This window comes from Branchiostoma lanceolatum, chromosome 17, assembly GCF_035083965.1.
Source record: "Branchiostoma lanceolatum isolate klBraLanc5 chromosome 17, klBraLanc5.hap2, whole genome shotgun sequence".
Lineage (NCBI taxonomy): Eukaryota > Metazoa > Chordata > Leptocardii > Amphioxiformes > Branchiostomatidae > Branchiostoma > Branchiostoma lanceolatum.
The window spans coordinates 14,820,750-14,837,368 of record NC_089738.1 but is presented as its reverse complement, the minus strand read 5'-3'; the positions used below and the strand labels follow the sequence as shown (position 1 = coordinate 14,837,368).

Genomic DNA, 16,619 nt, shown 5'->3' with positions numbered 1-16,619 from the left:
TCAAGACCACAAAGTGCCGATCGCAACTTGCTATTATTGAAGCGCCGCCTAGTGGATGGCGACGGTACTTTAGCTATGGGGGCACTTGGTCACCAAGGTTGGAATGGTATGTCAACTTTTATACAGAAGAAATTGCAATCCCACTACAAAGGCAGCCAAATACGGTTGTCAATGAGAGCAGTGGTGCACCGCGGTGTGCAAAATTTGCCCTTTCTGGTGAGACTACAGTAGTAATCACTCTCCTTTGAACAAGCAAAAATGGTCGAAGGAAACGTCATTGGTTGCAGAACCCTTTATTCCAGCTGCCACATAGCATAAGCATAATAACAATTCTTGCTCTATAAGAGATAAAATATCTTTATTGTCATTTAGTTCTAAAAGGGACTATATAAAAGGACTATATAAAAAGTTGCTGAAGAAAACGACTACTTGATAGGCTGCCCAAATCATAGCTATCAATGACTAAACTCAGAATGGTAACTCTTCTAGGATGAAACAATCTTGGCAAACGTACTGATAGCGACTTCAAATCCTAAGCAATGTGAAGACTAGTAATAGTCTTTATCAAAAGGAAAGACAAAAGCTAAATGTATCTACTGGAAAGTAATTGCTTTAACTATGAACTAAGGAATATCACATTGAACAGGGCATCTTCAAGTGAGACTACAAAAATTTTGCATTTCTTCAAGATTGTTCCAAAGCCTCACAAGGTTCATAATGATGGTATTTCCCCAAACAGGTGGATCTCATCCTCCAGCTACCCTGTCTTCATTAGATTCCAAATGTACAGGATCTAAACTATCTGAACTGATCTAGCACAGATGATATATAGGACTAAGTCACACTAAGAAATAACATAGTGTTAAGCAAAATCTAATGAACAACAGCTTGATTTCATGCAGGTTTCAATACTACATAACATCAACAACAGCTTGGTTATAATCACATGCAAGTTGCAATACTAGGTATCTATAATGTTAATGAAAAAGAAAGTTAAGTAGTAATTATATGATGCTCAGAAAATAATATGCATGTTAACAGCAGGCAAGCACATTTTTTTGTTGGGGGGGGGGGGGGGGGTAACAAAAGGGAATTAGTTCAGCCGTTGGTGTAGTTACGGCAGGACCCTGAGGCCCAGGACGTTGACCTGTTCAGCACCGACCGGGCTGATGATCTCGGCCACCTGGAGAGAAAAACACTCATTTAGCCATAACCATGAAGAAAATCAATGAACGTTTACCTAATTTCACTACTAAAGCATCTCACAAGATTTACTTAGTGCTCCCACCTGTGCCTTTTTGTTTGTGTCTTCAGCTGTGAGAATTATTTACCAAAACTTAATCTATTGATCATATGCTTTTAGCTGAGATGGAAGCAAGATCTTAGATTCTTGATATGGTACACAAAATCATTTCCTTTCTTTACTTTTGTTCATACTCGCTCGCTCTCGCGCGCGCGCGCGCGCGCGCGCTCACTCACTCACTCACTCACTCACTCACTCACTCACTCACTCACTCACTCACTCACTCACTCACTCACTCATTCATTAATTTGAAGTTGGTGTGTTACGCTGAATGGTAGTTATACTGCCTACTAGTATATAGATACAGATTCATTCCTTCCTTCATTCACCCACCCACCCACCCTCCCACCCACCCACCCACCCACTTACTTGCATTCCTTCCTTCCTTCATTCAATCCTGTGATTTATACATGTGCATTAGATGACACTCACGTCCTGCTTGACCTTGGCCTTGAGTGCCTGGTACTCTGCAGAGTCTCCCAGGTCAATCACATCCTCGCTGATGTCCATGGAGGCAATTTGCACAGTGCCAACTGTAGAGAGATATTGTACTCAAGTTAAAGACAAGTTTGGGGACAGCCACGTAAAAGAACCCACCACACATTTCGAAAAAGAGTAGGGGCATGCCCCGGTGTGTGATGGTCCAAACCTTACAGTCTGGTCTGGGTTGACATCTTGAAAAGGTGATAGTCACCTGTTATGTCAAACCTTCCTCAAATGTGATAAATCAAAATAAATAAATGAATACTAAAGCTATTAAAAAATTGAAATTATAGATAGCAATGAAATAAAACAGGCTCTAGTTGCTCTGCTTACTTTGATATAAGCTCCTCTACCAAATATAAAAGCAAAATAAGTCCAGTGAAGGTCACCCCTAACAATCTTAGAATACATGATGGACCAGGCCAGAGTACTGATGGCAATTCCATAAAACAAAGGCAACGTCTATCATGTCTCATTTGTGAAAATAGACTTGGACTTAGCTATGCTGCTGCTGCTGAAACTAAGCACACTTCTGTCCAAACTTTAACACCGACAATACTTACTGGAGCAGATCTCGTCTGCCAGCACGCTACGTAGGTCTCTCAGGGCAGCAAAGCTAGCTGCGGTGTAGCTGGTGTTGGCGGTGGTTGCTATGGCAGCCAGCTCTGAAGGAACGGTTGCGTCTCCGACTCCGATGACGTACAAGATTATACCGGATCTCCTGGCTTTGCTGGCAGCAGCGGCCACATCATCAAGGGAGGCGCCACCTGTGGGCACGGGAAAGAACAACACCTGTGACAAAAATATCTTCTCTTTGATTGATACATGTACACTGTTGCAAGTTTTTGAAGAAACTTGATAAGCTTCACCACTGATAACTTGTGTACGTCAACCCTCATTCAATGCATTAAGCTGGACACCGTTACAATAAGTGGCACTTGTGGTCTGTATGACGATCCCCTGAAACCAATGTTGCCAAGAGATGTCTTTGAATTTGGCCTGAAAATTATATTGGCTATTGCATACACGCATCTTTTGAAGCTACTAGTATTACTAGTGAGTAGAATGTTCGCCTTGCATACGTCAGAGAACGATCCCTGGTCGAGTCAAACAAAAGACTTTAATAATGGTACACACTGTGCTTTCCCTGCTAAGCGCTCAGCATTTGGGAAAGAGTTTGGCAGGTAAACATACATCAATAGCCCCCTGTTGTAGTAATTGCACTATGTTGTGTGGCCCAAGGGCTACCGAAACGGAGATGGGCGCCACCCTATGCATCATCTGGTGCATGAAGGACTTTAACCAAATTAACTTAACTAACTTGCAACCACACATAAGTAGCATCAGAGCCGAATGGACTTGTGCTTTCAAATGTCAATGATTATATAGTGTCCCTGTCCTTGGTGCTGAAATGCCCTAAAGTGACAGCTGGCCCGGTCGAAATCCCATTGGGACCTGCACATTAGTAAGAAGCACACAAAAGGGACACTGTTGACTATTTGAGTTGGTTACATGTTCCCAGCAGTAAAGATCAGTAATGCACAACAGTTTAAATTAGGATCAACCTTAGGTCAAAGTAAATTTTTCCTACATGAAAGTCATAATACTTCATACACACATACCTGTGATGACTATGGCTACACCCGGGATTGACCTGCGGGCTCCGTTCCTGGCAGAGAATCCATATGTAGCCATATAGCGTATGGCTTGTCCCAGGTTCCTATCTCCTCCCATGTACTCGGTGTCTGCTATGGCATCCTGTACATCCTCATCAGTTCCGTACGTGTCAAGGGCAAACTCCTGGCGGGGCTCTGTCCCGTACTGGAACACGGTCACCTGACTGTTGTCCTGGCCGATGTCGAACTCATTCAGGAAGAGTTTGGCAAAGGACTTCTCTGACTCGAATTCGTCCGAAGTCACACTGTCAGAGCCATCTAACAGTATGGCAATGTCCAGAGGGGTGAAACACCCAGCATCTGTAACAAATAGTAACACTTTAAACAATCTGAAAAACAACCTGCTAGTTGATCTGACCGGTGCAATGGCCTAATTGGTAGAGTGTTCGCCTTGCATACGGTAGGTCGTGAGTTCGAACCCCGGCCGGGTCATACCAAAGACTCTAAAAATGGTACATACTTCTTTCTCTGCTTAGCACTCAGTATTTGGGAAAGAGTATGGAAGTTAAACACACACATCACTACCAGCGGACCAACCCCCTGCTGTAGTGACTTCCACTTGTGTGGCCCAAGGGCTTCGAATGGGAGATGGGCGCCCCCCTACGCATCTTCGATGCATGGGACACTTTAACTTTTTTTTTAAAGTTGATCTAACAGCAGAAAGTATACTAACTCCTGTATGAACTATTGTTATTTCACATACGTGTTGCAAATGATCTAACTGTGTCACTGTTGCATTGCATTTGCAGAGAGTGAAGGATAAGACATTTCAAAAGGCTTATGATTAGCAGAGTAAGTCTTACCAAATTCTTCAATAGTCGTCCTGAGAGGATCTACAGCCAGAGTGTCCAGGAGACCGGCAGACACAGCTGTTGCAAAGGTAGTCTGCACCTCTTCCAGAGCAGATGGTTGGATCACGAACTGGGCATGTGCAATGATCAGGTTCGGCCTGAGGGTTGGCAAGAGACAGAAGCAACATTTGACTCTTGTTAACATAACATAACATAACATAGTGTTCGGATAGGAGGCATATTGCCTATAAGATCCGCGTCTCAAGCTAAGAGTTCAGAGTTTGTGATTAGAGCTTATGTTGGGCTGGGCGATTTGTTAAGCTCAAGAATCCTAAAGATAAGAACTAAAAAACTCATTCTATGAATTGTATCACATAGTCTTCTGGGACATAAGGCCATGCTTACAGTGGGTTGAACTGCAAAACCTCAATAGCATACAGGTCTTGAACGCTGACGAAGATGTTGAAAAGCTGGAAGACAAAAACACAATGTCACAATACAAGTGAAAAGCTTTTCCTATACTGGACAAAAAGATACAACACCATTACTGTGAACACTATGTTATATGGAAATTAGTTATCTGCAAGTTTGACACGAGAAAAAAACTAAGCCAAATGTTTGTCTTTTATTTGAATCATACATGCAAGTAGTTGTCTTTTAATGACGAAAAAGGCACCATAACAATGGTAGCAAAATGTGTGCAACATTTACAGAATTAGAATGACATTTTGCATCTAGAATGCTTAAATTCCTTGGTAGTATGAATTTTTTTCTTATACGAGTGCAGATAATTGTGATATTTTGCTCGTCAAAAGCAATTCAAGAGATCATCAATAGATCATGGATAAAATGTCCTTACTGCCACTTCCATCCGTTGAACCAGGCTTAGGAAGGTAGTTGAAGTTGGATCCAGCAGTGGTGCAGTGAATGTGCTGATGTAAGCAATGGTGGCGTGGATGGTTGAAAATCCTAAAAAAATACAGTTGTACAATACCAGCGTCAACCGATTATTCATCTATCATTCTGTTCTATTTAGCAGGGTGGCCATCTCAGTGGTATGTCACTGTTTTACAACAGGCCCCGGAAACTGTTATCTAAATGAGCCCACCAAGGATCATCATGTCACATGATTGCAAGGACGTGATATTGAACCTGATTGTATCAATACAATAGCATTACCTGGCAAGGTCAGTGTTGTATTCTAGAAACTGTAAACTTTGTAAATTGAAAAAAATCTAATGTGTAGATCCTGAGCTTTGTTATTTCCAGCAACCGTCTTATTAAACAGCAATCTCTATTATATACCAGATCTTTGATTAGCGATTAGTGAGAGCACCAATATAAGATTGTACCTTGTGTTGCAGTTTGAATGCCAGCAGCATCTACTGAGAATGATCCAAGACTTGAAGACTGCAGATCAGTTCTGATGGTGGAAATCACGACACTCTGGGCATAGACTGCTGTCACCAGACGCAGCACCATTGTCACACCACTGGTCCTGGTTGTACAATCAAATAGGACAACATATCATGATTCGAGCAAGAATTTAGTCAGCATGGTCAACAACCATCTTTCTATGATATGGCAAGAGTCTGCACTCCATATTGATCGCGATGAGTACTCAATGAATTTACAATTATCTTGCACTATGAGAATAGAGTCTTATGCAATGAAATTGCAGAAAAGCATGCACATGGCCTTATAAAGGCACTCAATCACAGAATGTACTGAGACAAGTTGTCGACATGTTAACTACAACTGAAGCATGGCATGTAAGAAACAATTAAAGGGCTGTGATTCTTTACCAGTTTCGACATTATGAAATGCAGCTAATTCGTCATCCATAATTTACAAGTCTTACAATTTTCTGAGACAAAAATCAACAGTCAAAGTACAGATCACCCATTATCAGAGTGATGAGCAAAACACTTACGAAGGTCTGATGGCCACAATTTGGTAGCTCTGGAATCCAGACACACTCTCTAATGTCTGTGTTGCCTATGGAATGAAACCAAATCAAAGCAGAATTAATCATCATGATTATTTTGGTGGAGATGATTGCAAGGTCTCAAAATTCTTGAAGTTATATATATCTTCAGGCAAAAGATATTCCAATGCACATTAAAGGAATAGAATACTAGTCTAAGCAGTTAGATATTCAAAATTAACTTTTATGGTGGTACTTTTAAGCTTAAAAGCTCATTATGATAGTGTTAAACTATCATTGATGAGCTATTATATGCAGTTATGCTACCTTTCCACCCAAAGAAAAATGTGTGCAGTAAAGCTGATGGTATGTGAAAAGTAGATTTTCGAGGTGGGAAAGCTTTTGAACATTATCTTGGTATTCAGACATCAGGAAACAAAAAAAAATGGACCCGCCATAAGCAAATATGAATCATTCAAATAGAGAAAAGTATATTTCCCTAGCAAATATAAGAGTTCTAGACTACATCAATATTCACTCACCCAGCCTGCAATGACAGCACTGAAGGAAGAATATTCCACTGACAGGGGGTTGAGCAGCTCTGCAGTGAAGGTCTGGCTGGTGATTGGAATCTGGACAAAGACCTCAACTCCGGCTAAAACAGATTGAGGAAGAAATGACTTGATTTGCAATATACATCACGAGACAGGCACATTTGCATTTTCATTCTTATCTAGTGTTATGACTTTGAAGTTCATCCTATATGACTCATTTAATACCATCACATGACCCACTTTTTGTGTTAACGTCCTGCCTCAGAGCATTGAGCTGTGTCAGCAACAAATAAAGCTCAACTATGAATGCAAATGGCAATCTGTGGTTTGACCATTACCATCAGTTGTTTGACGTTGAAGAGATTGTGCTTTGTATTTCATTCAATATCATCAGTTTATAGTCTGTGATTGCCAATAGTATCAGTGGTAGAAGTTGTACTTACTTTGGCAGACCTCGCCTGGAAGAGTATTCACCACGCTCTGCAGGCCGCTGAAGTCGGTGACATTGACAACCTTGTCGTCTGAGCTGGCAATGTCCCGCAGCTCCTGGTAGTCAACTGCAGCTCCAATCCCCACCGAATACAAAACAATGCCCTCTTTCCCAGCATTCAGTGCAGGTCGCACAACACCATCAGAAGACTTGCCATCGGTGACAACGATTGCCACCTTGCTGACCCCTGCACGGGCACCGTTCTTGGTCGAGAAGGCATTGTTTGCAAGATACCTCAAGGCCTTCCCTGTATTAGTGCCACCCTGGAGGTAGCGGATACTGGAGATAGCCTGTTGGAGGGATGCTGCGTCTTGATGGTCACTCAGGAGGATCTCTGACTGGGGCTGGTTGCTGTACTGAATAACACCAAACTGGGTCTGGGTTGGGCCAATGTTGAAGCGGGTCACGGCCTGGGTAAGAAAACATAATTTAGACGAATGAAATGCTGAATGCATAAGTGTTGAAAAAGGACTTGATTGTGAAAGGTTATATTGGACTGACTTGTACTTAGAATTGAAAGAAATTTTTGAAAATTAAATTTCTTAATTGAAATAATTACAAGAGCAACCAGTACTCCATAGGTTTAGAAACCCTGAGGTCTGAATGCAACTGTGCATCAAATGTTTTCTATTATTTTTTAACAGGGAAACATGATAGCGAACTGTTTGGTGACATTTATTCTTTATTTGGTCATGTGTCATACATCTATGAAGTATGAAGAACCCTAAATTTTTTCTACCTTGCTGACAAATGTCTTTATCCTGTCGAAGTTGTCAGTTCCGATGCTGCCAGATCCGTCCAGAACAAAGATGATATCCAGTTGATTTGGGCAGGTAGGCTCTGAAAACAGGATTGGCTTGTGGTCATCTTAAAAGCTTTTTTATGAACACCTGATAAATGTTTGTAATTGTGCCACCAGAGTACACGTTAGAATCAACAAGCACACTTCTTAACACGCTGCTGTGCAGATTTCTAACTTGTTCTTTCAGTCAGCACTGCAGTAACTAATGTTACACAAATCATAATGCAATAACAATGTAATGTTGCAATTTCTAAGACTTGAATTACCATGAAGGATTATCAGGGATGATTGCAATAAGCAACTTTACGTCACTCATTTACTACGTAATGCGTAGGTTACTATGGGACTCAATATCTGTAAATCAAAAGACCAATGTAATGACCAATGAGGAGATGACCATGACCATGACCGTAACATGTGAAGTGCATGCCATCATATCAACAATGGCAAGACAAAAAAGAGACGATAGTATTTTACCGGATAGTCAATAGATAACATTACATATTATGTCATGTTCCAAGTTTGTGAACGTTCACTTCAACATCATCATAATAACACCAACTACAAAAAGTACATTTCATTGGTGATGATCATGATTTTCACTTGTACCTGTTGTGGTGATAGAACCAGAGACAACTGTCATTGTTCCATATGAGCCAGATTGGATGGCAGCATCAAAGTTTTGGATGAAGGTAGTTTGAACTGATGTCTTCACAACGATGAGCAGTACCACATAGGTGGTGGTGGCAGTGGCACTGTTAGGAAAAAGGAACGGATATTGAGATTATCAACTGGACAACAGGCAATGGCGGGTTGTTTTTTGCTGTGCTTCTATTGCTTATAATAGAATTAATAAACCTGATGTGGAAAACACTTACTAGCAACTTATATATGATCAATACCTTGCAACCATCAAGAAAACGAGTTCAGCTGAGAGAAGTAAACATCGTTTCAAAAAGTCTTTTCATCTCAATAACTGGAAGATACCTTGTCTGCTCCACAAGGGAAGTTCTGTTGGCTACATTTCAACCTTAAGGTTAGTTGATACTTACCCCGCACTGAATTGAACTATGCTGACAGACAATGTTTCTTGAAGTGTGTTGTATGTCTGAAATATAGTTATGGGAAAATATGTTACTTTACCAAAGGGTCGGACATACAACTCCATTGAGTTGAAACTTCAAACATTGGCAGATAGTTTGTGATAGCTCTAATTAAAATCAAGAAAAATGTAGATGTTATCCAATCATATCAAAATCGAGTAATGATATTGTGTATTATGATTTTTCACACATGTGTGTCAATGTCCAACCAGAGTACACCTTCTAAAGGGCGAGAGTAAATAAAGTGATCTTACGCTGACTTGTAGACTGGTACTGAGTGTCTGGAAGCCTACACTTGATGGGTCCATGAGTTCACCACTGAATGATTCTTGGATCTCCATTGATACATACAAATTCGCAGTATCTGAGAAAGAAAGTAACACAAAGTACAGCAAATGTAAAAGAGGGTTATATGAGGGTCATATAGCTCTAGCAAAAATTAATGAACTATCAGCCTAATAAAAGCAATGTGTGACAGAAATTCTGTTTCCATATATTAATCAATTCGAAACCATCGTTTTGTAAACTACAACTGATTGCAATAATTAAAGGACTTGTTTCTCATTTGACTTTACCCGATAATATCTTAGAAATGTGCAATAGCTATCCAAAATCTTTGTTGGTATGAATGACAGACTGATATTAATAACCTGAATCTAGAAATTTTCCAAAGCAGTAAATGGTAGTTATTTTCAAGCACTTATGGCTAAAGTAGTCAATACGCAAAAGTAGCTGATCACATAAGCCTACCAAATCAGATGAAACGTTATCCAGATTACCCTAATCTCCACATTCACACAAGGACAATGTAATCAAATTCAAGACCGCAAAAAATCTGAACCCTTGCTTGCTACTCAATCAGAATTCATGGAAACTGTCTGTACCTGTTGGTGCAACTTCAGTTGCTGCTGGGTCAATAGTCAAGGGTCCAAAAGAGGCAGGTAGCGAGGTGATGGACTGAGTCACAGAGTCTGATGCCCAAATACCAGCCATGCCCTGGCAGTAAACAACAACTCCAGCATTCCTGTAAGAACAAGTGGACGTCGTTGTAGTATCATAAGTTTTTACAAGTAATGATTTTCTTTAGATTTATCTTGATGTACCCTTCCGAAATTCACAGGACTAGAAATCAAAGACTACGATGCCGAATAAACACATTGTAAGGATGTCAAGGACGTATGCTTGAGCAGGACTTGGACAGTATGATAAATGACCGGGAGGGTTTATAACACAGTGGAATTTAAAGAGTGGTTGCATGTCTTGTAACAGGTGACATGGGATGAGAATGATAAAATTCACGGAGAGGAAGTCAACTTTTGATGAACAAGAAGCAAATACTAACGCAGGTACAAAGTTGATCACTTGAATGATGTTTAGTCCTGCAACCTGGCCCAAACTTTGAGTCACCTGCACACAGAGACAGAATTAGAAGTTACACATTTAATTGTGAGATATATTGTAATTCTAATATGAGGCATGTACAGCAGGGCCATTTATACTTTGTATGAAGGATGGCATCACACCCTTCAGCATGTACAAGGTAGATTTAATGGAAATAAGTATCAGACAATTGCCAACATCCTGGACCATATATTACACAATGATAATGATTACATACATGTAGATGGTCAGTGGAATTCCAAGAAGAAAAGAGTCCGAGTATGATCATGTAATGACGCAAATGATCAGGATCTACCATGTTGTGGCTTTTCTTACTAAACAGATAACAAGTGTTCCAACTCTACTCGAAATCAGTGTTCTGTGTATTAGGTATGGCTGTAAATATTGAGCACATCACATCACAGTACAAAACCATCAAAACCTCAACAAGAGTCCGTAGGACACAATTCTCCGTGAAGTATTTACAGTATGTACAAGTATTGACCCACACAAATTGCATCTCTGCACAGTCCAAGTAGTGTTTTAGAGCAAGTAAAGAAAAAGTGTTTGTTTATCTTTTTCTTTCAATACGGGAGTGGTCAACCTGCTGAAAAGTATGTTTTTACAGCATGGCACAGATGGGATCTAGAAATTCCGGGAAAAGTCACAAAGTTAGATCTAGATGGCCCCTTTTCAATTATCAACGAACCATTCAGCCTTACAACTAAGATGTATCAGAAATCACAAATATGCAGTAAATCCTCTTTCCACAATTTATTGCAGGCCGGCCTGATCTATAGCTATCAAGCTATTTGCAATAAAAAAGGCTAATTTATATTATCGTAACATTTCACGAAGGTCAAAGGTCACCGGATCTAACCACCCGGAAGTGACACTGGCGCGCGCACTTTTCTGAGAGATATTTCTCAACAATCTTTCATCCCCTGCGTAAACTTTTTACATTGTCATAGCCTCCGTATTATAAACTACAAGTGTGGTAAGTTTGAAGGTCCAGAGATTTGCCATTTTCACACTGTGCGTAAAAGTGCATCGTCCGTCCCGTGCGCACATACTGTATGCGAGTTGCGAGAGTGGACACGGCATACTTAATACACAGACTGGAGCTCACTCTGCACATGTTCGCAGCTAAAACTCACAATCCCCGTTGCCGCATTGGTATGTTACTTGGTATATCGTTTGCTAGGTTGCGTGTGGTGATGCACGTTGTCTATTTTTCAATGTAACAGTGACTATACGATCACAGCAAGTAAGGAAGATTTATACCCCGTATCTGCCTGAAGTATTCCAGTCATGCATAACGGATGATAACATGGTCCCTATGGCAGGGCAGTGGGATATAGCATTAATTATAGGGGTGCAATTACGATATTTGATTGACGTTTAAAGTAGTTATGGTGTAACAAAGCTATTGTGCATCACCACGCCGAACCAGGCAAACGATATGCCAAGTTACACACCAATGCGACAACGGGATCGTGAGTTATAGCTGCGAACGCGCAAACAAAGTAATAAGAAAGGGGGTCTACGCGTTCAACTTTCAGGCACCTGGGTAATGCACTGCCCACCACCCACCACCCCCACCCCCGGACAAGCAACATTTAGTTACTGTTTTACTGTACTAAAATCAACAGTAGCTAGTTGAACTATTGGCATAAAACTTTGTCTTGAATTAATCTTCTTTTTGAAGACTACTTCAAGACATCCTAAATTGTCTTAACCTCATTAACATATATATTCAGAGTTTTGGTATAAAACCTGGTGTTCTCAGTCCTATCGTTAGTCACTGACGAAAGACAGTGGATACTGTCTGAAACGTCTGACTGTTTCAAAATCTTATACAGTTGCTTGAGTAATTATTTTTGGCGTATCTTATTACCTGGATGTCTAACCTTCATCAACGCATCAAAACCTGTACCCAACAGTATACAGACAACAGACCTGAAGTTTTCTGAAAAATACCACAGGCCAGGTAAACACTGGCAGGGTATATAGAGAGCGTGAGGGGAAGAACCATATCTCAGAATATCGAGGCAAATACACGTACTTACCCCTTCATTGACCTGCTGGACAAGTGTCACATATGCCGCAGAGCCGGCATTAAAGAGATCATTGGTAAATGTCACAGAGGTGATGGAAAGACCGATGAAGAGCTGGGCCCCTTTGCCAACTAAAGTAAAACAACAAATGATATTACATACAGATTATCATCTGTATGGTCTTTGTATGAGTGTAGCTTCCATAAGCATGTGGCAAATGAAAAGAAACGTTACGTCTATACTAACGGATATGAAGTATTCAAAGCGAGCGTCGTTAGAAAGCTTCAAACACTTGTCGTGGATCTTCTATGCATTGTAAACCCACATGATCAGTCAGCAGCTGACATAGTCATAATGAAAGATATTTCCAAACACCTCACCCTCACAAACTTGTTGAGGAAGAGTGGTTGCCAAGTCTGTCAGGCGGTTAAAGCCTGAAATCATGATGACATTTTCTGCAGTCCCAGCAATAGAGAGGAGTTGATCATTGTTGAGGTTGCTGCCAATCCCGACCGCGTAGGTGACGATCTGTGCCTTGCGCATCCTTTGTGCCGGGTTTGACACTTCATCCCCAGAGACCCCATCTGTGATAACTATGGCCACTTGCACAACACCAGTGCGAGCCCCATTGTTGGGAGAAAACCCGAACTTCCTTGTGTAATCAAGCGCTTGTCCGGTAAGGGTGCTCCCTCCCATGTATCTGTAGAAGATGATAATTAAGGGATAATCAAAATGAATCTTCAACCAACAGCAGTTGCATGAGAATAAAGATGAAAGTGTCTCATTGTGCCATTTCAAAAGTATCATAATCTATCAAAATTGTTCAGCGTGTTATCGAAATGTCAACATGTTGTTTATCATGTTCCTTCAAAATCATGAAGTGTAACACCATTGCATGTGACGTTACGACTAGAAATAATAGTTTTCCAAACATACACGATGTTAGCAATGGCTTCCTGTAAGCTGTCAACATCGCTGTAGGAATCAAGGCTAATTTCCATTCGTTGGGTTTGGGCATACTGAATGATACCGATGCGGGTCTGGCTGGGACTAATGTCAAAATCTGCCACTATCTTCTGAACAATAGTCTTCATCCTCTCGAAGTTCTCTTCACCCACACTACCAGTGCCATCGAGTACAAAGACAAGGTCCAAAAGAGCTGGACATGGTGGGCCTGGAAGGGAGATAAGGAATTTGGAAATAAGAAAATGACAGAATTAGCTGAATGCAAATCTACTTATAAGCAATATCTAAGGGTTGCATATCTTTGTTTCTATATAAATTGATTGAACCAGTATGTCCAGTATGTCAACATACTAGTATCTCCAACGGTAGATGACACTACAGGCAAGTTTCCAAGCTGTACTCCCGCCGCTGTGGTATTGATGATGACTCGGGTGGTGGCGTCGACATTTGCTCCTAGCGTCACCACACTCACGGTCACTGACGTGCTTGTTGCGGACGCTCTGCAAAAAGGAAAGGACAGGAGAGCATGATGCACGGAACCTTTTTTCTTCAAGGCCTAAAAGCATTGCAAGTAAAGTCGACATCAAAATGGGGAGCGCGCCGTAGCGACTTGGCTTGACGTAGATATAACGTTATATAGATAGGCGAATTATTGGATGAAAATGACATCAAGACTCTTAATCTTACCCGGGGGCCACTGACGTGATGGACACCGACTGGATGTCTGCTGGATTGGCCGAAAATACTTGCAGTATCTGAAAAAGATATCAAGACGGATGCTCTTTACTAGCACACTAGCTATAAAGCACACTCGATCTCCTTATCTTTGGGCTGACTGTCGACCACTAAGGACCGTGCAAAGCTTTCAGTGAAGGAGCTTGAACTATGCAACAAGGGATGTACGTGGGAAACGTTGGTCAACATCGGCTAAAGACAAAATAACCTACCGCATTTTCGATGGTCACACTCAAGTCGACATAGGTCTGTGACGAGGTATCTTGCAAGTCCTCGGTGTAGGTGAGAGTCAGCTCCACTGTGACAATGATGGTCGTTCTTGTGGCTGCAGCAAGTGGATATGAAAGGGAAGACCAACAAGTTAGCAAAATGGAAGCATGTAAACTTCTCATCTAAGAGTTGAAAGATAGAGAAAAGAAGATTGGCCATGCCATGTAGACTTACCAGCAGATACAACGGTAGTTTGTGCAGGATCAATAGTCAAGTCTCCAAAGTTGACCTGTAGATTCTGGAAGGTGTCGGAAACAGTGTCCAGGGCGAAGGGAGCAACGGCACATTGTACGGTCGAAACTACGCCTCCTCCGCAGCTAGAAGAGAAACGGATATACGTTCAAAAGAAGACCTGTCAGGCTCTAAACTACCATATGCCGAGTTTTCACGGACGTTTATGTAGTGGCATGGTTGTTTTGGACCTTGCGCCATTCCAAGAGAAGGAGTTACTTACCCAGGTGCGAAGCCAATGGGTTGAATGGCTGCTACCCCAGCAGCACTGCTCGTAAAGGTAGTCGTGACCTGTTAATCCATGGAGAAGATGGTCTTAAACAGGGTAAGAAGCAGAAATCGAACTGAAATCGTGCTCAGCCTCAGCAATTCTTCGCTTGGCTTACAGCAAAGATGTAACGACACAGCAATCTAAAGTATACCGCTCTGGTATACAAACTCAATGTTCAATGGAGAAATGCTGGGTTCTTACCGCTTGAACAACTTGCTGGAAAAGTGCCGTGGAAGCGCTGGAATTGGCGTTCAGAAGGGCGACATCGTACGAAGTTGTGATGCAGATGGAGACGACAATTTGCTGGCTGGTACCAACTATATCAAAGGAAAAAATCGGGACGGTTTCAAACATGACACCAATCCAGCAAGAATCAGCAGAAGGTAAGATTCTTTGAGATATGTAGAATCCCATGCATCAAAGTACAAGAGTCAGCATCTTACCGTCGCAAAGCATGGTGGGCAGCTTAGTAGTCAAGTCCTGAAGTCTGTCGAAATCATCCAGATACAGGAGAGTCTTCTCATCTCCTGCGATAGCTAGCAGCTGGTCGCTGTCCAGGTTGGTGCCCACACCAATAGCAATGGTGACGATTCCGGCCTGGCGCATTCTCCGAGCAGGACGCTTGACGTCGTCCTGGGATATGCCGTCGGTGATGACGACGGCTATCTTGGTCACGTCGGCTCGCGCGCCCTTCCTCACGTCGAAGTGCAGACGAGTGGCGAAGTCGATGGCCTTACCCGTCAGCGTGTAGCCGCCCATATACTCAATAGAAGCCACTGCATCTTGCGCATCCTGGAGGTCGTAGAACTGGTCAAGGAAGAATTCTGTGCGCGCTTGGGCTGCATACTGAACGATAGAGACGCGAACGGCGTTTTCTCCGATATCCAAGAAGGCAAGCATCTGCCCGATGAAGGTCTTCATTCGCTCGAAGTTCTCCAAGCCGACGCTACCAGTGCCATCCACAACGAAGACAATGTCTGCTACTGCCGAACATGGAGGAACTAGAGATTGAAAAGAAAGAAGTTACAAGGCAGCCATATCTGCAAGAACATGACAGCAAGAAAAGAATGATGGAGAAAAACGACGTCAGCCCAGCGGCAATAGTAGTGTCAACATACTAGTATCGCCAACGGTAGATGACACTACAGGCAAGTTTCCAAGCTGCACTCCCGCCGCTGTGGTATTGATGATGACTCGGGTGGTGGCGTCGACATTTGCTCCTAGCGTCACCACACTCACGGTCACTGACGTGCTTGTTGCGGACGCTCTGCAAAGAGGAAAGGAAAGGAGAGTATGATGCACGGAACCTTTTTTCTTGTGTCCAAGGTCTAAAAGCATTGCAAGTAAAGTCGACATCAAAAAGCAGTGCGCTGAGCGACTTGGCTTGGCGTAGATATATATATAGATAGGCGAATTAGTTGATGAAAACAAAGCTGAATTACATCAAGACTTTTAATCTTACCCGGGGGCCACTGACGTGATGGACACCGACTGGATGTCTGCTGGGTTGGCCGAAAATACTTGCAGTATCTGAAAAAGATGTCAAGACGGATGCTCTTTACTAGCACAATGGCTATCAA

At 42.0% G+C, this 16,619-nt stretch overlaps 2 protein-coding genes across 2 annotated transcripts in view; both read right to left on the bottom strand.

The window, feature by feature from the left end:
* Nucleotides 1-1,067: 1,067 nt before the first annotated feature.
* LOC136422931 (matrilin-4-like) lies at nucleotides 1,068-14,859 on the bottom strand. The gene is made up of 24 exons (XM_066410858.1): nucleotides 14,712-14,859; nucleotides 14,480-14,592; nucleotides 14,220-14,287; nucleotides 13,884-14,032; nucleotides 13,503-13,740; nucleotides 12,947-13,266; nucleotides 12,579-12,697; nucleotides 10,472-10,536; nucleotides 10,014-10,153; nucleotides 9,384-9,493; nucleotides 9,079-9,134; nucleotides 8,636-8,781; nucleotides 7,964-8,064; nucleotides 7,178-7,634; nucleotides 6,723-6,835; nucleotides 6,187-6,251; nucleotides 5,606-5,751; nucleotides 5,113-5,222; nucleotides 4,659-4,723; nucleotides 4,266-4,411; nucleotides 3,409-3,762; nucleotides 2,350-2,553; nucleotides 1,736-1,836; nucleotides 1,068-1,183 (listed from the first exon to the last, which is right to left on the bottom strand). Exons 5-24 carry the CDS (start codon nucleotides 13,658-13,660, stop codon nucleotides 1,115-1,117), a joined length of 3,045 nt encoding a protein of 1,014 aa, XP_066266955.1. The 5' UTR covers nucleotides 13,661-13,740; nucleotides 13,884-14,032; nucleotides 14,220-14,287; nucleotides 14,480-14,592; nucleotides 14,712-14,859; the 3' UTR covers nucleotides 1,068-1,114.
* The window catches only part of LOC136422462 (collagen alpha-3(VI) chain-like), a 19,445-nt gene continuing 17,041 nt past the window's right edge, over nucleotides 14,216-16,619 (bottom strand). Inside the window, exons 51-58 of the mRNA XM_066410235.1 lie at nucleotides 16,502-16,569; nucleotides 16,158-16,306; nucleotides 15,483-16,040; nucleotides 15,241-15,356; nucleotides 14,992-15,059; nucleotides 14,712-14,854; nucleotides 14,480-14,592; nucleotides 14,216-14,287 (exon numbers count right to left, since the gene is read on the bottom strand). Of these exons, the coding sequence (XP_066266332.1) occupies nucleotides 14,216-14,287; nucleotides 14,480-14,592; nucleotides 14,712-14,854; nucleotides 14,992-15,059; nucleotides 15,241-15,356; nucleotides 15,483-16,040; nucleotides 16,158-16,306; nucleotides 16,502-16,569 (1,287 nt within the window). The remainder of the gene's footprint in view (nucleotides 14,288-14,479; nucleotides 14,593-14,711; nucleotides 14,855-14,991; nucleotides 15,060-15,240; nucleotides 15,357-15,482; nucleotides 16,041-16,157; nucleotides 16,307-16,501; nucleotides 16,570-16,619) is intronic.